General features: G+C 45.5%; 2 protein-coding genes across 9 annotated transcripts in view; one reads left to right on the forward strand and one right to left on the reverse strand.

Annotated features, from left to right (window-relative positions):
* The window catches only part of LOC135401710 (WD repeat-containing and planar cell polarity effector protein fritz homolog), a 43969-nt gene that overhangs the window by 7718 nt on the left and 12038 nt on the right, over positions 1-24213 (forward strand). For 2 of the 8 annotated variants that reach the window (XM_064634248.1, XM_064634247.1), the window contains exons 13-25: positions 11944-11994; positions 12073-12144; positions 12544-12635; positions 12736-12840; positions 13756-13861; positions 13935-14049; positions 15353-15476; positions 15912-15975; positions 16041-16143; positions 17100-17571; positions 18870-18922; positions 18994-19025; positions 19091-19169. In XM_064634248.1, the coding sequence (XP_064490318.1) occupies positions 11944-11994; positions 12073-12144; positions 12544-12635; positions 12736-12840; positions 13756-13861; positions 13935-14049; positions 15353-15476; positions 15912-15975; positions 16041-16143; positions 17100-17571; positions 18870-18922; positions 18994-19025; positions 19091-19129 (1428 nt within the window). In that variant the 3' untranslated portion in view covers positions 19130-19169. Of the gene's footprint in view, positions 1-11943; positions 11995-12072; positions 12145-12543; positions 12636-12735; positions 12841-13755; positions 13862-13934; positions 14050-15352; positions 15477-15911; positions 15976-16040; positions 16144-17099; positions 17572-18869; positions 18923-18993; positions 19026-19090; positions 19170-21918; positions 22260-22415; positions 22690-24213 lie in introns of those variants that run through there. The other 6 variants (XM_064634251.1, XM_064634255.1, XM_064634249.1 and 3 more) reach the window with 5 other exon arrangements.
* On the reverse strand, positions 19778-21722 carry LOC135401713 (leucine-rich repeat-containing protein 57-like). The gene is made up of 5 exons (XM_064634257.1): positions 21528-21722; positions 21302-21437; positions 20958-21226; positions 20673-20858; positions 19778-20281 (listed from the first exon to the last, which is right to left on the reverse strand). The coding sequence occupies exons 1-5, from the start codon at positions 21606-21608 to the stop codon at positions 20240-20242; spliced, it is 714 nt and encodes a 237-aa protein (XP_064490327.1). The 5' UTR covers positions 21609-21722; the 3' UTR covers positions 19778-20239.

The following is a 24213-nucleotide window of genomic DNA, read 5'->3' on the forward strand; positions in this document are numbered from 1 at the left end:
TTTGTGGATTTCGTATTCGTTAACAGAGTTGAGTGTAGGGCAGAATGTTAACCCCCTAGAGAGGACTTGTAGTTCGTCGCTGGTTAGTGAGCGTGATATATCTATTACGGTGCTTGCGTCAGCGTTTTCTCGGGGTGGCTCAGCGATGTTGCGGAGAGTTGTGGTTGTGGTGCTGGAAATGATTTGTTCGGCTGCTGCGTGTGTCGTGTTAGTGGGTCCGGTATCCGTGTCGTTGTTGGAATTAGGTTTTCCGAGTTTTGAGTGTTCCTTGTTAGCTAGCTCGCGGTTGAGTTGTTGAATGTGTAGTTCGAGAGTGTTTGCCTCCGCGTCGGTGAGACTGATATTGTTCATATGGGCCTGGATCGTAGCGAGTTGCGCGTGGCACTGTTTCTTTAATATTTCAAGAAACGTACGGGCTGTGTTGTTAAGGGCTGATGCCCACTCTAGCTCTAGTTCAGGTGTCAGTTTTCCTAATGCAGGAACTGTTTTAGGGGTGAGGCCTTTAGGTACTGTGTTGTGAGTCAGGTGGTAGGTGTAGATCCGTAGATGATGTAGGTATCGGCTACGTTTCTCCATGAGTTTTCGCATTCGTAGAAAGTTCGTTGACTGCATGGTAGGCTGGTGATTAGATAGTCAACGGTGTTTTCTGCGTGATGTGCGCGTGCGTCGTGTCTGTGGGGTCGGTGGCTGTGGGGTCAGTGGCTGGGGAGACTCGCTGTGTTCCTCGATGTCATCTGTCTGTGTTTGCGTGCTTGTGGTTTTCCGTGTCACAGTTTGCGTGAACTTTGTGTGTGTGCGGGTTGTGTTTGGAGTGTTGTCGTTTGCCGCGTGTGTATGCGTGGGTGCAGTGGTCGTTGTGGTCCCCTTTGATGCCATCGTGTGTTCTGGCGTGTTTGCGGTGCTGGCACTTGAAGTGTAAGCTGGTTGAGGATGTTGTGTTTGAGCGTTTGTCAGTGCAGGACGGCATCTATGGACCATTAGGTGTTTGATGTTGTGTGCCATAGCTCGTACGCCTGCGTGGTTTGGGTGGATGCCGTCCCGAGCGAGATGTGCTTCAGCGTGGTATTCGAAAGCTGCGTGTGTGATAACCATAACGTTGGTGTGTACCTGACGCATGTGGATGAGGTGGTTGTTGACAGCGCGCGCCTTCCTGTCGAACTCGTGTAGCCATGTGTCCTGGTATATGTATGTTCGGTGTTTGTTCTGCCTTCGATACATCGATGATATACTGATAATATGGGAACACGGGGAACATGAATTTCAAAAGTTCGTAGATCTACTGAACACCGCGCATAGCAACATAAAGTTCACATCACAACAGTCAACTCACTTAATTAACTTCCTCGACACCACGATATCACTAGACAACGGCAACCTCGTCACAACCCTGTACAAAAAGCCAACTGACAAACAACAATACCTTCACTTCAAGAGTCACCACCCGCGTCACTGTAAGGTTGGAATTCCTAATGGGCAGAGTGTAAGACTACGCAGAATTTGTTCAAACGACACAGATTACGCTGAGAAGCTTGACGAACTCTGCAGTACACTTGCCCAAAGGGACTATCCAGACTCCCTCCTAACCGAATTCCGTCGCAAGGCACTCACACTCGATCGAAACGAGGTTCTGGAAAACCGAAAAAATCCCGACGCGTGCCAAATAAGCTTCATCACAAGATATTCCAACGCACTTCCAAACATCAAAGCCATTCTACAGAAGCACGAGCCCCTCCTCCAAAGCAGCGACCGACTTAACAACATATTCACAAATCCCATACAGGTGACATACCGACGCGCAAGAAACCTGGCAGACTCCTTGGTCAATGCCAAAATCAGCAAAACGAGCGCCCCGTACACGGGAACACGACCCTGCAACCTCCCGCGCTGCAAAACATGCAAGCACGTTCAACACGCTAACTCCATCAAAAGCACTGCGAGCAATTACACCCACCCCGTTAACCACGCATTCACATGCACAAGCTCCAATGTTATATACTGCATTGAATGCGGCGACTGCTCTATGCAATACATTGGTGAAACCGGCCAACAAATGAACAACCGCCTTACCGGACACAGAACCGACACGTCCAACAAACTCCCCAAAGCAGTCGCCGAACACTTTAATGTTCCTGGTCACAATTTTGACAACATTAAACTATATATTCTAGAAACCGGGTTTAGATCCACACGTGACAGACGTGATAGGGAGTCTTATCTCATATACAAGTTCAACGCTCTTCACCCGTCCGGTATCAACAAATCACAAGGCACCCTAGAAACACTTCACAAATAAAATATGCTTTTCCCATCTACCTCCATTATCATCTGTTATGTTCTGCATGGCCACTGCTTTCTGCTCTCTTTATTGCATGCCACAACTTTGTATTACAAATATATATTAAAAAAAAAAAAAAAAAAAAAAAATTTGCTCGTTCTGGAATTTTCCCCACGTAACCACTAACCTCCTTATCTTTCGCTATGCTTGCGAATTCTTGCCTGTTGTCCCGTTTCGTCCACGTGTTCGTGAACCTTCCATTTTTCTGCAACCGGTCTGTAGCCTAGATCACTACGTTCACATAATCCCCTCCACACTCTAACAAAGCAGCCATTCACTCCCGCCGTAAAAACCCGTACGGACCTTTCTTCCCTCCGGGCTGTTGACCCACAATTCGCATGAACCTTTAAACACGTCACACCTAACCCTTTAAATACCATGCCAATGATGAGGACGGTGCCCAGAAGAAGAACAGTCTCTGTTCGAAATATCGGCGGCTTCTGTCCTGAGGCAACTCCCTTCCTACATCTCTACCGGTTCGCTGGATTTCTACCCATCTACGTTCCCTACTGACGATCCGATGGCCTCAGGAGGTAAGCAACCCGTCCTCTCTTTCTCACATGTCGCACTCCTAGGGGATAGCTGTTACAAGTACATACACGAACACATCCCGCACGGAGAACACGGACCTCACATACACTTCTCAAGCGGCGCAAGAATACGAGACATCATGACACACGTAACCGCCGCCCCACCGAACATCACGCACTTCATACTCCACGTAGGGACCAACGACATCGCACGCTCGACAGCACAACATGTCATCCAGGAATTCGAAACACTAGTTTCCTTCATCACAAACAACAGACCAGGCGCTGAAATAGTACTGACAACGATACTTCCCCGAAGACAGAACAAACACCGAACATACATATACCAGGACACATGGCTACACGAGTTCGACAGGAAGGCGCGCGCTGTCAACAACCACCTCATCCACATGCGTCAGGTACACACCAACGTTATGGTTATCACACACGCAGCTTTCGAATACCACGCTGAAGCACATCTCGCTCGGGACGGCATCCACCCAAACCACGCAGGCGTACGAGCTATGGCACACAACATCAAACACCTAATGGTCCATAGATGCCGTCCTGCACTGACAAACGCTCAAACACAACATCCTCAACCAGCTTACACTTCAAGTGCCAGCACCGCAAACACGCCAGAACACACGATGGCATCAAAGGGGACCACAACGACCACTGCACCCACGCATACACACGCGGCAAACGACAACACTCCAAACACAACCCGCACACACACAAAGTTCACGCAAACTGTGACACGGAAAACCACAAGCACGCAAACACAGACAGATGACATCGAGGAACACAGCGAGTCTCCCCAGCCACTGACCCCACAGCCACCGACCCCACAGACACGACGCACGCGCACATCACGCAGAAAACACCGTTGACTATCTAATCACCAGCCTACCATGCAGTCAACGAACTTTCTACGAATGCGAAAACTCATGGAGAAACGTAGCCGATACCTACATCATCTACGGATCTACACCTACCACCTGACTCACAACACAGTACCTAAAGGCCTCACCCCTAAAACAGTTCCTGCATTAGGAAAACTGACACCTGAACTAGAGCTAGAGTGGGCATCAGCCCTTAACAACACAGCCCGTACGTTTCTTGAAATATTAAAGAAACAGTGCCACGCGCAACTCGCTACGATCCAGGCCCATATGAACAATATCAGTCTCACCGACGCGGAGGCAAACACTCTCGAACTACACATTCAACAACTCAACCGCGAGCTAGCTAACAAGGAACACTCAAAACTCGGAAAACCTAATTCCAACAACGACACGGATACCGGACCCACTAACACGACACACGCAGCAGCCGAACAAATCATTTCCAGCACCACAACCACAACTCTCCGCAACATCGCTGAGCCACCCCGAGAAAACGCTGACGCAAGCACCGTAATAGATATATCACGCTCACTAACCAGCGACGAACTACAAGTCCTCTCTAGGGGGTTAACATTCTGCCCTACACTCAACTCTGTTAACGAATACGAAATCCACAAAGACATATCAGACTTTGCGAGACGGCTACGCCTTAGAGAATTCTTCGCTCATACAACACAAGAAAACAACAACGACCTCCGACTACCATCAACCTGGACACCAAATCACGGCCGAGAACCCGCACTAGACCTGTACATTAAACAAGTAAGCAACGACATCCTTCGCGGTATTTCCCAAAGCTCGCGTGGTCACAACCTCACTAAAACACAACGTGACATCATCAATGCGCTAGCTGACAGAGATGATATCATTATCAAGCCCGCAGATAAGGGTGGGAGTATCGTCATCTGGCCCACAGATAAATATATCTCTGAAGCACATAGGCAACTCAACAATACGCAACACTACCTCAAACTGGACCATGACCCAACAAAGGAGTACACGGCGCTAATAACCCATACCATACAGGACCTCCACGAACGAAAGCTCATCACACGTGATGACCTCAGATATCTCACCCCATCAAACACAGACGCAGGTCGTTTCTATTTACTGCCCAAAATCCACAAGGTACACGCCAACGAGCTCTACACGGCTGACATCCCCGGCAGGCCAATTGTATCTAATAACAACACACCAACAGAAAGACTCTCGAAATTCCTGGACCACTATTTAAACCATATTCCGACAACACTGCCATCGCATGTACAAGACACACCCCACCTCCTCAGAATAATCAGAGATATAAACAACACTCGTACATTTGGTAGGGACACAATACTAGCCACGCTGGATGTGACATCACTGTATACTAACATCCCACACAACGACGGAATCACAGCCCTCTGCAATACCCTTTCTACTACAAACACCAGAAAAGACACGGAAACCATACTCGCTCTAATGGACTTGGTTCTTAAACTGAACTACTTCGAGTTCAATGGTGAATACTACCTACAAGTACACGGTACAAGTATGGGCACACCTGTTGCACCCACATACGCAAATATCTTCATGGGGTTCCTAGAAAACAAAGTTCTCAGCGCCCTCTCATTAAAACCCACGGTGTACCTTCGATACATCGATGATATACTGATAATATGGGAACACGGGGAACATGAATTTCAAAAGTTCGTAGATCTACTGAACACCGCGCATAGCAACATAAAGTTCACATCACAACAGTCAACTCACTTAATTAACTTCCTCGACACCACGATATCACTAGACAACGGCAACCTCGTCACAACCCTGTACAAAAAGCCAACTGACAAACAACAATACCTTCACTTCAAGAGTCACCACCCGCGTCACTGTAAGGTTGGAATTCCTAATGGGCAGAGTGTAAGACTACGCAGAATTTGTTCAAACGACACAGATTACGCTGAGAAGCTTGACGAACTCTGCAGTACACTTGCCCAAAGGGACTATCCAGACTCCCTCCTAACCGAATTCCGTCGCAAGGCACTCACACTCGATCGAAACGAGGTTCTGGAAAACCGAAAAAATCCCGACGCGTGCCAAATAAGCTTCATCACAAGATATTCCAACGCACTTCCAAACATCAAAGCCATTCTACAGAAGCACGAGCCCCTCCTCCAAAGCAGCGACCGACTTAACAACATATTCACAAATCCCATACAGGTGACATACCGACGCGCAAGAAACCTGGCAGACTCCTTGGTCAATGCCAAAATCAGCAAAACGAGCGCCCCGTACACGGGAACACGACCCTGCAACCTCCCGCGCTGCAAAACATGCAAGCACGTTCAACACGCTAACTCCATCAAAAGCACTGCGAGCAATTACACCCACCCCGTTAACCACGCATTCACATGCACAAGCTCCAATGTTATATACTGCATTGAATGCGGCGACTGCTCTATGCAATACATTGGTGAAACCGGCCAACAAATGAACAACCGCCTTACCGGACACAGAACCGACACGTCCAACAAACTCCCCAAAGCAGTCGCCGAACACTTTAATGTTCCTGGTCACAATTTTGACAACATTAAACTATATATTCTAGAAACCGGGTTTAGATCCACACGTGACAGACGTGATAGGGAGTCTTATCTCATATACAAGTTCAACGCTCTTCACCCGTCCGGTATCAACAAATCACAAGGCACCCTAGAAACACTTCACAAATAAAATATGCTTTTCCCATCTACCTCCATTATCATCTGTTATGTTCTGCATGGCCACTGCTTTCTGCTCTCTTTATTGCATGCCACAACTTTGTATTACAAATATATATTAAAAAAAAAAAAAAAAAAAAAAAATTTGCTCGTTCTGGAATTTTCCCCACGTAACCACTAACCTCCTTATCTTTCGCTATGCTTGCGAATTCTTGCCTGTTGTCCCGTTTCGTCCACGTGTTCGTGAACCTTCCATTTTTCTGCAACCGGTCTGTAGCCTAGATCACTACGTTCACATAATCCCCTCCACACTCTAACAAAGCAGCCATTCACTCCCGCCGTAAAAACCCGTACGGACCTTTCTTCCCTCCGGGCTGTTGACCCACAATTCGCATGAACCTTTAAACACGTCACACCTAACCCTTTAAATACCATGCCAATGATGAGGACGGTGCCCAGAAGAAGAACAGTCTCTGTTCGAAATATCGGCGGCTTCTGTCCTGAGGCAACTCCCTTCCTACATCTCTACCGGTTCGCTGGATTTCTACCCATCTACGTTCCCTACTGACGATCCGATGGCCTCAGGAGGTAAGCAACCCGTCCTCTCTTTCTCACATGTCGCACTCCTAGGGGATAGCTGTTACAAGTACATACACGAACACATCCCGCACGGAGAACACGGACCTCACATACACTTCTCAAGCGGCGCAAGAATACGAGACATCATGACACACGTAACCGCCGCCCCACCGAACATCACGCACTTCATACTCCACGTAGGGACCAACGACATCGCACGCTCGACAGCACAACATGTCATCCAGGAATTCGAAACACTAGTTTCCTTCATCACAAACAACAGACCAGGCGCTGAAATAGTACTGACAACGATACTTCCCCGAAGACAGAACAAACACCGAACATACATATACCAGGACACATGGCTACACGAGTTCGACAGGAAGGCGCGCGCTGTCAACAACCACCTCATCCACATGCGTCAGGTACACACCAACGTTATGGTTATCACACACGCAGCTTTCGAATACCACGCTGAAGCACATCTCGCTCGGGACGGCATCCACCCAAACCACGCAGGCGTACGAGCTATGGCACACAACATCAAACACCTAATGGTCCATAGATGCCGTCCTGCACTGACAAACGCTCAAACACAACATCCTCAACCAGCTTACACTTCAAGTGCCAGCACCGCAAACACGCCAGAACACACGATGGCATCAAAGGGGACCACAACGACCACTGCACCCACGCATACACACGCGGCAAACGACAACACTCCAAACACAACCCGCACACACACAAAGTTCACGCAAACTGTGACACGGAAAACCACAAGCACGCAAACACAGACAGATGACATCGAGGAACACAGCGAGTCTCCCCAGCCACTGACCCCACAGCCACCGACCCCACAGACACGACGCACGCGCACATCACGCAGAAAACACCGTTGACTATCTAATCACCAGCCTACCATGCAGTCAACGAACTTTCTACGAATGCGAAAACTCATGGAGAAACGTAGCCGATACCTACATCATCTACGGATCTACACCTACCACCTGACTCACAACACAGTACCTAAAGGCCTCACCCCTAAAACAGTTCCTGCATTAGGAAAACTGACACCTGAACTAGAGCTAGAGTGGGCATCAGCCCTTAACAACACAGCCCGTACGTTTCTTGAAATATTAAAGAAACAGTGCCACGCGCAACTCGCTACGATCCAGGCCCATATGAACAATATCAGTCTCACCGACGCGGAGGCAAACACTCTCGAACTACACATTCAACAACTCAACCGCGAGCTAGCTAACAAGGAACACTCAAAACTCGGAAAACCTAATTCCAACAACGACACGGATACCGGACCCACTAACACGACACACGCAGCAGCCGAACAAATCATTTCCAGCACCACAACCACAACTCTCCGCAACATCGCTGAGCCACCCCGAGAAAACGCTGACGCAAGCACCGTAATAGATATATCACGCTCACTAACCAGCGACGAACTACAAGTCCTCTCTAGGGGGTTAACATTCTGCCCTACACTCAACTCTGTTAACGAATACGAAATCCACAAAGACATATCAGACTTTGCGAGACGGCTACGCCTTAGAGAATTCTTCGCTCATACAACACAAGAAAACAACAACGACCTCCGACTACCATCAACCTGGACACCAAATCACGGCCGAGAACCCGCACTAGACCTGTACATTAAACAAGTAAGCAACGACATCCTTCGCGGTATTTCCCAAAGCTCGCGTGGTCACAACCTCACTAAAACACAACGTGACATCATCAATGCGCTAGCTGACAGAGATGATATCATTATCAAGCCCGCAGATAAGGGTGGGAGTATCGTCATCTGGCCCACAGATAAATATATCTCTGAAGCACATAGGCAACTCAACAATACGCAACACTACCTCAAACTGGACCATGACCCAACAAAGGAGTACACGGCGCTAATAACCCATACCATACAGGACCTCCACGAACGAAAGCTCATCACACGTGATGACCTCAGATATCTCACCCCATCAAACACAGACGCAGGTCGTTTCTATTTACTGCCCAAAATCCACAAGGTACACGCCAACGAGCTCTACACGGCTGACATCCCCGGCAGGCCAATTGTATCTAATAACAACACACCAACAGAAAGACTCTCGAAATTCCTGGACCACTATTTAAACCATATTCCGACAACACTGCCATCGCATGTACAAGACACACCCCACCTCCTCAGAATAATCAGAGATATAAACAACACTCGTACATTTGGTAGGGACACAATACTAGCCACGCTGGATGTGACATCACTGTATACTAACATCCCACACAACGACGGAATCACAGCCCTCTGCAATACCCTTTCTACTACAAACACCAGAAAAGACACGGAAACCATACTCGCTCTAATGGACTTGGTTCTTAAACTGAACTACTTCGAGTTCAATGGTGAATACTACCTACAAGTACACGGTACAAGTATGGGCACACCTGTTGCACCCACATACGCAAATATCTTCATGGGGTTCCTAGAAAACAAAGTTCTCAGCGCCCTCTCATTAAAACCCACGGTGTACCTTCGATACATCGATGATATACTGATAATATGGGAACACGGGGAACATGAATTTCAAAAGTTCGTAGATCTACTGAACACCGCGCATAGCAACATAAAGTTCACATCACAACAGTCAACTCACTTAATTAACTTCCTCGACACCACGATATCACTAGACAACGGCAACCTCGTCACAACCCTGTACAAAAAGCCAACTGACAAACAACAATACCTTCACTTCAAGAGTCACCACCCGCGTCACTGTAAGGTTGGAATTCCTAATGGGCAGAGTGTAAGACTACGCAGAATTTGTTCAAACGACACAGATTACGCTGAGAAGCTTGACGAACTCTGCAGTACACTTGCCCAAAGGGACTATCCAGACTCCCTCCTAACCGAATTCCGTCGCAAGGCACTCACACTCGATCGAAACGAGGTTCTGGAAAACCGAAAAAATCCCGACGCGTGCCAAATAAGCTTCATCACAAGATATTCCAACGCACTTCCAAACATCAAAGCCATTCTACAGAAGCACGAGCCCCTCCTCCAAAGCAGCGACCGACTTAACAACATATTCACAAATCCCATACAGGTGACATACCGACGCGCAAGAAACCTGGCAGACTCCTTGGTCAATGCCAAAATCAGCAAAACGAGCGCCCCGTACACGGGAACACGACCCTGCAACCTCCCGCGCTGCAAAACATGCAAGCACGTTCAACACGCTAACTCCATCAAAAGCACTGCGAGCAATTACACCCACCCCGTTAACCACGCATTCACATGCACAAGCTCCAATGTTATATACTGCATTGAATGCGGCGACTGCTCTATGCAATACATTGGTGAAACCGGCCAACAAATGAACAACCGCCTTACCGGACACAGAACCGACACGTCCAACAAACTCCCCAAAGCAGTCGCCGAACACTTTAATGTTCCTGGTCACAATTTTGACAACATTAAACTATATATTCTAGAAACCGGGTTTAGATCCACACGTGACAGACGTGATAGGGAGTCTTATCTCATATACAAGTTCAACGCTCTTCACCCGTCCGGTATCAACAAATCACAAGGCACCCTAGAAACACTTCACAAATAAAATATGCTTTTCCCATCTACCTCCATTATCATCTGTTATGTTCTGCATGGCCACTGCTTTCTGCTCTCTTTATTGCATGCCACAACTTTGTATTACAAATATATATTAAAAAAAAAAAAAAAAAAAAAAAAAAAAATTTGCTCGTTCTGGAATTTTCCCCACGTAACCACTAACCTCCTTATCTTTCGCTATGCTTGCGAATTCTTGCCTGTTGTCCCGTTTCGTCCACGTGTTCGTGAACCTTCCATTTTTCTGCAACCGGTCTGTAGCCTAGATCACTACGTTCACATAATCCCCTCCACACTCTAACAAAGCAGCCATTCACTCCCGCCGTAAAAACCCGTACGGACCTTTCTTCCCTCCGGGCTGTTGACCCACAATTCGCATGAACCTTTAAACACGTCACACCTAACCCTTTAAATACCATGCCAATGATGAGGACGGTGCCCAGAAGAAGAACAGTCTCTGTTCGAAATATCGGCGGCTTCTGTCCTGAGGCAACTCCCTTCCTACATATACATCAGCAGTATGTTTAGTCGTGTATATGGCTATACTATATATACTGATGTGTGTCACCACTTCACTTTGTACCTGAGGAAGCGTGGACCTCCACGCGAAAGCTTGTACAAATTAAACTTAAACAAAAATCTTCAGTGTCGGTTTCTGTATTTTGTTTATGTGATCTACAGGACTTGACTCCCCTCTTCGTATACGCTTCTGACTTCTAGGTACTATAATAACGCTCCTTTAAGAGAAGATGTTGTCCCAAAAATAAACAATTGGGTGTCAGATATGTGCGATGTGGCATCAACGTAGCGGGCAACCGCGACGTCTCATTTCCCACTGAGAATGTGTCAGCGGTGGGGATGGTGCAGCTGACATTTCTCGTTCACCTACAGGCTTTGCGAAGGGGTTGAGGGGCTTGTAGGGGCTGTGCTGATCTCTCGTGTTAGAGGTCAGCACAACCTGCCGCAGCCAGGAATGACAAATTTATGGAAGGTGAAAATTTATGTCGACATATATTAACTTTTGATGTCTGCAGCCACCACGTAACGCACTCACATTTTTCGTTCGATGTGACTAAACGACGTGCAGATTTTAAACAAACAAAATTTTGATGAGTCGTTAATTAGGATGGCTCACCTACCAAGGGCCAAGCACGGTTGATTTTTTAATAGAAGCATCCCTAAAGAGGCAGCAACACAACTTCATTGCTTTCAAGTTGTCAAGCGCAATAAAAGGAGCATCCTCTGTTTGCAGGTCCTTTATGATGCAAATCGTCAGACGACTCATTTCTCCAGGATCCCGTTTGTAAGTTGCGCATTATTTTATATTTCTGACTCGCTGTCCCATAAAACATGCACAAAGGAGTCTTTTTGCAACGCGCAGGTTGGGGTCTCCATCGCTTGGCATCCCAGTGGGGGTCTCGTGTTTCTTGCTGGCAAACATGGTCAGTTGCAGGTTGGTTCTTTAGTTTACTTATTTATTTGTCGTTTTAGCACATTAACAAAAACAAACAAACAGGGAGAGAGAGTGAGAGAGTTAGCTTTAATATTCATAAACCATTCCGGAACAAATAAGTCATATTAAAATTTTAAAATTATCTTTTTATAAACGTCAAAGTACATCTTCATAAAAATGTGTAATTTTAAGGTAATTTTGAAATAATAAATCATAATAATAATACGATTAATACGATTTAATTAATAATATATAATTATAATTTAGTTTAATGTGATTAAATTAATAATATGATTAATAAAATGATTCTAACAAATGTACAATTTGCATGCATAGCATCAATGAAGTTAACACCAGCTCGAGACGTCTAAATATTTTTCCCGACTTTTTGCGACACAGTGCCTGGATGTTGCACTGTCGACGGTACAGCTCCAGTTGGTCGGAGAGAATTCGACTCCAACTAGAACCTTGAACCTCGACCCATACTTCAGGTAAGATTATGCGGGGCTTTCAGTCAACCGTAAAATATGTAATCATCTACGCTTACCGTTTTTAGCATTCTTACAACGTAAATGCCGCGATTCATTAAAGGCACCACACAGCAGTACAGGACTTCAGATGGCAGGCGTACAGCGTGGCGACGCCCAATGGTATTGCAGGTCCCACAGCTGCCTGTGCAAGCCTGCTCTTTGACGGGTATGTTCGTCTTAAATGCGTACTCTACTGGGAGTGGTTAAATAAGTGAAACAATATTGGTTAATAAGCTGCTGGACGTTCTATTTGTGCTGAAACCAGCGTTTCAAAACTTTGAGGAAATCTGAGTGTTGAAGTAGGTTTTACGTGCCAACGAAAATTTTTTTGTGCACTCAGTTGTCACAATGTCACAAAAGTAGGAGATGCACAGTGGGACAATAGGATTTGATCGTATGATGTCACCTGCAGGGAAGGGATACATTTGTTAGGGGATTTACGGGATGTCCATCTATCATGATGTAGATCCTAACTTTTCTTACCCTCGCTCTCATCGCGTTCACCATTCACGTGGTGCTTCTAAGCTGCTGTACCGCATGAATACTATTTGTGCAGTATTCCTGCACTTTTCATGTTTCTCACGTTAGTAGTTTTCAAATTGCACATAGCAGTGATGGAAAGCCAAACTTCCGGACTTCCTGTCTGCTTCTGGCAGGGTGTCAGACCCAAGTGATTTTTTTTTTTTTTCATTTTCTTTTTCTTTTCTTGCTTTTTTTTTTTTAATTTGAGGAAAGCGGTTCTGAACCAGTTTAACCTTCTGTACTTAAAAAAAAAATAAAGGTTCAGAAAAGAGACGCTGCATTTATTTTTATAGAAATAGTGCCTCCCATGGCACAGCTTCAGTTTCTTAGTAGATGGGCGTGTTGTCCTCGTTCCTATTTCGCTGCATCGACGGACAGCTCCAGTTCTTGACTTTATTCGTCTTCTGACACAACTTTTGGAGCTTGTGCACATGCTGGCACCACCATTGTCACGATTGAATATTTTAGAAGAAGAAAGCGGCAGCACCCGATAAAAAGCAAAACGAGAAACAGAACATTTTCGTATCTTGCACTTACTATCCGCGTTTATGCTTCATAGAGGCCCACTGGCTATCTTCAAACTATCCCTGGGACTCCTGGCCCATGGACAGGTAGGCCCCCTTGAGCTCGTGTGTGAATACCTGAAGCACCTACAAGTAGATGAGGTACTTTCTCTACCTGCTACTGCCTGCAATATGTGGTCCTCTTCCTGCCGTGTAAAGACTTGCCCTTATTCAGGCCGTTTGCATGCTGCTCAGCCTGGACTGGGGACGTCTCGCTGAACAGTGCTTCTTCTGCCTCACCAAGATTGTAAACTACCTTCTCAGAAAGCCTCTTGATGACAACAGGGAAGGTTTGTGCTTTTCTCGGCTGATATTGTGCTTGAAGAAGATGGCACACCTTCTTTAGGAACTATGTCTGTGTCTATATGCAATACGTATGGGTGACCAACTAGGGAGCACAGTTATTGGCAATATATTCTGTGTTTGATTAGCTGCAGCGCTTGGCTCAACTCGGTGTCTTAATACTCCGCATTTTAATTACGATCATGGTCTGTTTGCATAAAAGTCGAGTACGAGTCTCAGACTCATTCTCAATAGCTAAGGCCCCGGGTTTTCCGCGATTCCGCGAAATATCGCGGAATCCTTCGTTTAGCACGGAATTTTGCGGATTCCCTTATTTTTAGGGGTGTGCGGATATTCGAGTTCTCGAATTCGAATCAAATATCAATCACTCGAAGTATTTTATTCGCGAATCGAATACCCAATATTCGGATTTCCGAATATCCGACTATTCGCCGAACACGAACGACACCTCCCGAAAGCGGGCTTCACCTGAAGCTTCCCTGCATGAGGTGAAGCCTGCTTTACGAAACTGCCCATGCTGCAGGACGAGCACAGATAGATTGTAGTTTAGCTTAAGATAACGTTAGCCCAAGTTTATTGTGCATACTTCACCCGAGGAAGGGGCGGCGTCCCTCCCGTGTGCAGTTTAGTGGTGGCGATGAGGGACTTTAATTTGATGTCTGGGAGTTTGCCTTTTAAGACTCTTACATAATGCCTACAGCTGAGAAACAAAAAGGGTGTCCCGTACCTTCCACAGGGCATGTATTGTAAGCGCCTTCCTATAATCTTCCTGTAATCTTCCTACATTCTTCCTATAAACTCTGTAAGATCTTTCAGCAGGTATAAAATGATTGCAGGTGACAGACCTTTGTCTTTGTCAGAAGAGAACACAAGACATCATGCATGTAATGCTGAGCCACAACAGTGCTTTCAATCTGTAATTTTATAGAATATTTTTGTTCCCACATTATCCAAGAAAATGAAGTGTTTCCATTTCACGCAGCCGTTGACTGCTTGCCATGGAAAATCGCAGAATTTTGAATTTGCCGCAGCAGAAAACCAGGGACCTTATCAATAGCCTTGGCAGTGCTTCCTGCTCACACCAATCGCATGCTCAATGCACTGCCAAGGCTATTGAGAATGAGCCTGAGACTTGGACTCAACTTTTATGCAGACGGGCCCACATCATTCTTGCGTGAGCGCTCGTGTTATTCGTTGCACAATCCACCGCAGCCAAACACAAACGGTTTGTAGAGGGGGGTTTCCACTGCTCCTTTAAAATGGCTTCTTTTTTTATGCGCCGGTTGACAGCCCAATTAGAAGCTGCCCTTGGTAGCTTCTACGGCTCAGCCCAGCCTATTCCTGATGCTGTCGTTATGGAATATGGAGAACAAGTGGGCCACTTGGCACGTCGATTTTTCCACCACCTGCTCAGGTAAATAATGTCTCGCATCCCAAATGCTTGGTCGTGAAGCTTGGTTACTCTAACTAACTATCCTAACATGTAACGTGCTTCAACCAGAATGCAGCATTACGGAGCTGCTGGAATGTTATTGGATACAGCGCATGTAAGGATAACACTAACATCGTAGCGATAACTGGGCAAATGATGTGGTAAGCCGTAGTGGTAAGCACACCTGCATTGCTCTACCGTCTTCTTTTAAAGCACGACCCCGATGACTTGATCATCAGCATGCGCTTCTGCACAACATATTGCAAGATTGCGCATGTACAGTCTGCCTGCCATGTGCATGTTTCTCGGCTGTGCACTTACTAACATTAACATGAGGTAACTTCCTACTTGCATCGTCCTTTAACCCACAAAAATATACATTTCGTGTTTTCATGACGCAGTTACGTTTCCTTACAGGCACGAGAAGTTTGAGAAAGCATTTCTGCTTGCCGTGGACTTGGGGTGCCGAGACTTATTCTTGGTTGGTGGTCACCTCGCCTTTTAATTAATGAGTGGTGTCTGAATGTATGGTGCGTGAACTTGCAGGACTTGCATCATATCGCCAAAAGACGAGGCGAGAATGCGCTGATGGAGGTAGCGCTCCGAAGAGCCAATGCGCTGAGGTCGGATCAAGTCTTATCTGATTGTGGTAAGTTTGCCATTCACTGCGTGGTAGGGAATAGCGGGAAGAATAGCAGCAACTCTTCAGCGAACTGCTCTTGTCACATGCTGAAACAAACACACTTGATGAAAAGCCTGTCTCGGGGGGGGCTTAGCTGGCTAAGCACTTTTTGGCTTACGTCGTACTTGGGACAGATGCGTTCCTGATAAATTAATCATACCACTTGTAGAGTGCTTGTTGAATATTGTCATCAGCAGCTGTAGGAATTACACGCATGTGCATAAGAAATTTGGTCTAGGTTTCAATAGCTCCACATTCAGAGCCAATGTGCAACAATTCGAAACGATTGTTGTGTCCTCTCGCGTTCGTTACCATGTTTGAACATAACCAACATGCTCCTTATGTTCTCTATCTGCTAAATATAATTTAGTTGCATCCTACTATTCTTACTTTGCGGGCACCCCAAGCTAAGTATGTTACGTATAGTGGCACGCGTATCAACCACTATCTTTTTTGTCTAACGTCAGTATTTTTAACAATCTTGCGTAACAGTGTCCTGACTGGAGAATGAAAATTGTCACCGACTTAACGCAACGGGAAATAACAATTTATTTAGACGTTTCGTCTCCTATGCGGGAGACATCATCAGTGCAAGGCTAGGGACGGGAACGAGGAGCACCAAAAGCAGTCTTGCCAGACTACCAAACTTGTTTACCAAAAACCAAACTTGTTTACAGAGGCCAGAGTACAGCCTTGCACTGATGATGTCTCCCGCATAGGAGACGAAACGTCCAAATAAATTGTTATTTCCCGTTGCGTTAAGTCGGTGACAATTTTCATTCTCCAGTTATGACGCCCGGCTTTTGGAATATCTTCGCAGTGTCCCGAATTAGCAGCTTTTAACCTGGCTCATGTCAGCTTTGTAAAAAACTGATTCACTGACTCAGCAGCAGCATAACTACATGAGATTCACTTTCGTGCAGAATCGGCAGACATCGACTCGTCGAGCGAGCTCACTGACGACTACTGCTCCAGCGACGACGGCCTCCGCGAGGCGACAGCACCCGTGTCGCCGTACCAGCCTCGTTTCGCAGCCAAGAGCACCATTAATCCGAGGCCGCAGAACGCTAGCCCCTCTGCGCCTCTTCTCCACACCACGAGACCACTCCAAGCCAACCCAAGACATACCCCAACAAACATGCAACCCAGCTACAAGTGGCCTCCTCCGCAAGACAGACCGGTGCAAGAGAGGCCTCCGGAAGACGTGTTGATCGATCTCGGCAACGACAGCGAAACGAGCAGACACCCCATCTCTGCGAGGTCGAGGTCGCTCCCGCCGCTGCCGAGCGTACAGCCGCTCGTTCCGCAGGCAGTGCCCGTCACGCCTTCCCAGTCCGTCATTCGACCCATTCCAAAGATGAGCGAAAACCAGCTTCGAGAGACGCCCCAGTCTGTGTACGGACTAGTTTCTCAGTTGTTGTACGAACAGTATGAAAAGGTTGCTGGTGTGTGTAGCAGTTTATATGACCTTTTGGTGCTACAGTATCACTGAAAGATCTGGCATTTTTAGTGTGGAGTTGCTGATACTCAGGGGCGGATCTAGGATTTTTCCCGATGGGGGGGGTCTGCTATGGACAAGTGCCAGGTGCATGCTGGGATTGGTCCATTGATTGGTCCAGGGGGTCAGGACATCCGGACCCCCTCCTAAATCCGCCCCTGCTGGTACTAATATGAAAGGCATTATCTTAAAATCTCTGTCTCACGGAATATCTTTCTTCAAGTCTTGCATCTCTGTTCTTACAAAGCTGTTTCACTATCTCTCGTTAATGAAACGTTAAAGGGACCGTCCAGATGGGACTTTTTAGTTTTCCCCCTTTCCATCTTCTACGTTCTACTGCTATGCTGTCTTTTCAAAATATAATATTCTTATCTTCCTCCTCTGTGTCCTTTCTTTCGCTTTTTCTTCTCTGTTCAACTGCCTGTTCTATTCAACTGCTCAGAAACACTGCACCTTCAACCAGTTAAGTATGTTACAGAAGCCATGCAATGTTACACATAGTGTGAGACTTCCTTGCAGGCTAGATGTGTTTCACAAATTTAACGGGAGGGAAGGCAGCATATGTTAGGGGCTTCATTCTACGTATGTGCAATTTAATGTAATAACGGGAGTCTCTTATGCATGACCAGGCTTATGTAATAACACGTTATCAATTGTGGCTTTACGTCGCCGGACAACTATGATCACAAGTAGTAGCACAGTCGCCAGCCTGTGCATTAATTTTGCTCACCAGGGGGTTCCTCAAAGATAGAACACATTAACTGCATCCAGATAAGAAACGATATGGGAGTTAGATATCAGGTGGAACCAGGTTTTAGTCATGCACAGAGATAACTGCTAGCAAACGCTGACAGTACCGCACAGATATCGAGTACGTCTGCATATCCATAAGCGTTGCATTTGTAGGAAATTATCTACGTGACAAAAATGTTACGCAACAGACTTTTTGTTTACTTCTGAGCAGAAAATTTCTTGAGGAACAATAATATGTCATCCACAGACTCCAGTACACACTTCTACGCGATCTCAATTGCGGCTCTACCAACGGATTTCAAGCCATTCTGTTTCAGTCCGCAAGTTAGGGTGTTGTGAGGGGGATATAAACACACCCGTGCATGCCACTAGATATATAGTACATACTGGAATAGCATGTACGTAAAAAAAAATTAAGTTGTGTCCTCTTTCCATAATGCAGTAACAGAGAAGAATGCGACTCTGCAGACGGTGCTGTTGGTGGGAGTAATACAGGTAAATGCAGACGCGTCTGTGGTGTACATTCCGAAATTGAATGCATTGTGAAACAGTGGATGTCGTTGCAGTTTCTCGGCAGTGGAGTCGTCAGAACGAAGAGGTAACTGCACATTTATTCGTATCCGGGATTACGCGTGATACTAATCATAAATTTTCCCTTTCCAGGGAAAAGGCATCCAGTGCATCCATTTTGGAGTTGTCTGACGCAATAACAAAAGGCGCGCGGCGACACATTCCAAGACGCGTGAGCATTATTTATACTTGGCAACAATGTCGTTTTGTCCGTCCAGATAGTTTTGTATCGTGCAACGTACTTTTGTATCGTCTCTTTTACTTGGTTCGCATAAAAATGAACGGGAAGTCATACTAGTGTCCATAACCGGTAATTTTGCAAGAAGACCGTGACATGACGTGATATCTGACATGAAAAATGCATTTCTGGTCATTCTGCAGACAGTGAAAAAGAGACTCCTTGTCACATTTCATTGATCCTCTAAAATGATAGCCTTTGTGTCTTCCAACCATCTTTAGGGGTCAATACTGTTCTAGAATGCAATAATCTATGCAAATCAAACGTGACAACGGCCAAATTCATGGCCTTCCAGGTAGCTGGAAGGAACTGATTGGGCCGCAACGAAATCCTATTTATTGTGGGGGAACAAGACGTAGTGTACCAGAACAATCTTGCGTCATTTAATTTGAAATAATGCAACATTATTCTCTCTCTCTCAAATACATTTGAAGCATTGTAACACCAGTTTGACTTCAAGTGTCACCAGTTCGAAATGTTTCCCCCAAGGTGTGCGCCACTTGAAATTAGCGACATTTTTCCGAGGACACAAAAACGAGCAATTAAGAAACAGTCACTTTAAAAGTTTATTCTCACCAAACACCTGACTACAACACTGAGAAAGGGCGTAATAAAGCATCACCAGCGGTGGTGCTAGCGTCACAATTTCTCGCATTCGGCGCAAACTTCCTGACTGGCGAAAAAATACGCATACATCTGTATAAATATACTGTACATAATCTCCAACTGTAAAAACACTGTGGCACGACTCGAGAAGGTAAGTAGTGCACGTTCTAGATTTTTTTTTTTTTTTCAGAAGGCTGTGTAATGCAGAAGCAGTGGCGTTACACTATGTGACTGTGCTCTCATCCGCCGGGGGAGAAACGAGGCTCTCCCAAATTTATTTCTTAGGAGCGTTCAACCGTGCAACGGATGACTTCGGCGCTGGGAAGAGAAGGTCGGTCCGCAGGGGAGTGGGTAGACCAGTCGCAAATGACGTAGAATGGGAAACGTGTCCAACCGGCTCAGAACATCTTTTTCTTCGTAGCCGTGTACCTTTCCATGTACTGTAATTAATTAATAATCAGTTACTGTAAAAGTATAGTACTTTTTGCTAGTTTCACGGTCGTCGTTTTCCCACGCAATTAAAAGCTGCAAAATATTGGTAACGACGACGGAGAAGGTCGAAAGTGTATCCCACTTTCTTTCTTTTTTTTTTTTTGCGAGACTTTCTCAAAAAGATTGCGCGATAGTTGTTGAAGGTGGCGTAGGGATTCGGGGATCTAAACCCTCCCCTAAAATCGTACCTTTGGTAGTGCATTTGGGAGAGGGAAAAATAGGGCAAATCCCCCCCCCCCCCTCCTTTTTAAAGTTGCCATAGAACCCCTCCCGAAATACTTTTCTGGCTATGCTGCTGGTTGTTGGGACTCTCTCCGAGAGGAACTTGCCCCTACTTACTGCTTCGTATCCTTCTTTGTCCTGCATGTCCTTCAACTCGAACAGATTTCCTTCGACGGCTAGGAGTGAGACATGGGAGTCCGCCAGCAGTCGAGTCGGAATGGAATTTAATTGCAGGCAATTCTCTTCTAGACGAAGCACTTTTAACCGTGGGCAGTTGGCGATGTTCTCAGACATAAGCGAGATCTAGTCAAAAAGGAAAAAAAGTGGTGTTTGTAGAACAAAAAAATAAAATATATATATATATATATATATATATAGAAACAGGATTTTTGAACGGAGTACCTGGTTCTGGTTCAAGTTAAGTTCTGTCGCTGTGAGCTCTCCCACCGAATCCGGTACTTCTGCTATCCGGTTTCGGGATAAGTCGACTACGTCCAGATGTTTCAGTGAAGACAACCATCTCGGAAAAACTGATAACCGATTGCCGCTAAGCACAAGGGTACGGAGGTTTGTTAGTTGTGAAAATGAATCGGGAAGTCTGGTCAGCTGATTGCCGCTGCACTGCACCGATTCCAATTTCGTAAGCTTGCACATAGAGTCTGGCAGAGACGCTGCAAAGAAACAACGGTAAATGTACACCCACAGCTTTGCCGTGATATTCAGGACCATGCTCGGGATACACTCACAGATTCTGTTGTTGTTCATTGTCAGATGTTTCATCTGCTCAAACTTGCATATCGTTGTCGGCACAACGCTGATCTTGTTCTCGGAAATATCTAGTGTACGCAGTACACCAGAAATTAGAAAAAGCTCCTTCGGGAACTGTAATGAAGCGCAACACATCACCTACAAAACCTTGGAAACAACACATCGAAGACTCAGTTCATGGGTGCAATCGCACTCCAGCATTACCTCTCTGAGATTGCTGTTCGACAACTGGCAGACGCCAGTTTTCCCGGCATTTTGAATATGAGGTTTGATTGAATTTCCCATTCTCAATGAGAGAGCTATTTTCGAATAAAAACAACTTCTCCAAATGTTTACAACGGGAGACCCTCGCCCTCGACTCCACGATAACTGTTCCTGAAGTTTCGCTTTGATACCAACAGGTGGCGGGATCCCGCACCCCGCTTTTTCTTTTTCTTTTCCCACCGTTGTTGAATGATCCGATTATTTTGCAGTAATGTAGTAAAAAAAGACAACTTTATAAATATAATGAAATTCTATGCAGTTTATAATGTATGATGTGGAAGCAAAAGTTGAACCAAACAGCGTCGCTGACATCGAAACCATAGAAACCAAAGTCACGTTTCCCATTGGCGCTTACGCTTACGCGTGGCAGACGTCAGTCCCAGAATTCGTAGGCGGGAACCATGGCGGGAGATAATCGAACCCCGCCAAAAACGAAGGCAAGCTAGCTTCGCTAGCGTCTGCTGTGACCTTCACGGCGAATAGTTATGTTGATAAGAAAGTGCTGATTCTTCAAGATAACACCCCCACAGTGTGTTCTCCTCACACGCTTCTGCAATAGCTCTTGCACAGATCTAATCTGTGTTTTCACTGGTCTGCACCCTGTCCCTGTCTGGAGCTCAATGCATTTTTGACCATTAGTCATCAGCAGGAATATAGTGGATGAGAAATTGGGTGAGCATATTATATTTCTGTCTTACGAAGTTGTAGAAAACGCACTGCCCTCTTTCTACAGCAATGACCTCTGCTACGTTAGTTTGCCGCTCATACCGGTACAGTACACGTATGTGTCTTATGTAAACAGGAAACACATTATGCAGCGTCTTCAGTTTTCCAAGAGGTTCACAGTGCAAATTGTAATAGTGTTGTAGAAGGTTTTCTTATTCTTTTTCATAAGTCTGCTTCACGAGTTGGTTTGGACTGCGCGCGCTTGTGCGCTGCACTCAGCCCGTGAACGCGTTTGGCTCGTAAAAAACACGCGAAAAGGATTCCGAGCACGAAAAAAACCGCGTTGCAGCGTGAAGATTTGCGAGGGCACGTTTTTACCCGAGTCGTCTTTTGCTGGTCCACTTCGATTCGGCGGAAATTCGAGTCGTCGTTTAAGGTATGTGAGCATTGCAGCTCCCGCCCAATTTTAGCGCCTTTGATGCAAACGTGAAATTTCAGTTTTCCCTCCGTACTTTAGATGAGGTTGATTTTTCTGTGTGATATCCCTTTCCCCCTCTTTTCAAGTTATGCACATAATTATGATTACTATTCACATATCACCTCAATCACCTCACTGCAGACAGATTATGTAAAAAAAAAAAAAAAGTGAGAACACCCCCTCTTCCAAGCTACGTTCTTGGTTTTCTTCCCCATTTTTTTTTAAATAAAAAACGACCAGGCCAAATAATGCAACCGGTAGTACTAAAAATATATTGTCTGTAGCAAATAGGATAATAAGCCGAACTATACCAAAGAGCTGCTTGGTTTAATGTTCTTTCCAATAAGATTCAAAATATGAGTCGGTTGTAATATTCGCAAGTGGCGCCAAAAATTCCTGATAATGCACACTGCGCAAAGCCTCAATCTTTATCACGGGCAAATGAGTGTTCTGTCGACTGCGTCTTTGTTCTTTCTCATCCCTGAAGGACTAGTAGCTGCGTGTGATAACCTTGTTCCATGAGGGTGAGATTACCGTGCATTTCTCAGCATGCAGGAAAAAAACTGTGTTTCCCGCCATGTTGACCAGAATTGTAATTTTGGAAATTGGCCCACCTCGCAAAAAAAAAAACACCGTCCTGAGAAATGCTCTGTGTGTCTGTGGTGAGATACATACAATATTGTACACGTCTTTCATAACACTCTCCATCTGCAGCTGCACCGCAGCTATAAGGACGGCCTTTCATTGCGTCTCTGCCTAACAGGTGCAGAGAGGGTACGATAATTCATACAGAGAGAAAGGTTCGGGCTCTGTTCTTGTCAATGTCTGACAAGAAATTTTACAGCATTATGCTTGCAAAATATATTGGTCTTGGAAAGAAAAATCTTGAACTGGCATGTGTGGAAGAAAAATGGAAGTTTGCCAGCATAATTGAGGCAGCTACACTTTGCAAAATCCTTTCACTTTTTTTTTAGTGTGTTACTCACGAACATCTTTTTCTGCATTGTCTAGAAGCACTTGGCGGATGAAGGAAAAAAAAAAAACACTTTGTCAGGTGAAGACACAAATCTAGTTGCACATAAAATTCTCCTGTCTGCACATTTTTTGCCTTTTGTTCTTTGGTTCAAAAGTCTTCTCACAGAGCGATGGTGTGCGCACATGAGTTGTCTGCGCTAACGGCGTGTGATTTAGGCTTTTGAAAAACAAGCACTGAGTGAAAGTAGATGAATTTTCTTTTTTTTTTGCCAAATCATTAATTTTATCAAATAAGAGGACAAAAGAGAACGATAGGAAGCCAAAATTTCCAACATTTCCACAAAAAGACTTTTTCGAAAGAATCTTTCAGGGCTGCACAAATATTTGAAAAAATATCAAATGGTGTATTCAATTTGAATTTCAAATCGAATGAGGAATTCAGTATTCAAATTGAAGGAATGTCCGTCTTAAAGCTGGATATATTTGAATAATTCTTAAAATGCTGCA

Source organism: Ornithodoros turicata, chromosome 7, assembly GCF_037126465.1.
Source record: "Ornithodoros turicata isolate Travis chromosome 7, ASM3712646v1, whole genome shotgun sequence".
Classification (NCBI taxonomy): Eukaryota; Metazoa; Arthropoda; class Arachnida; order Ixodida; family Argasidae; genus Ornithodoros; species Ornithodoros turicata.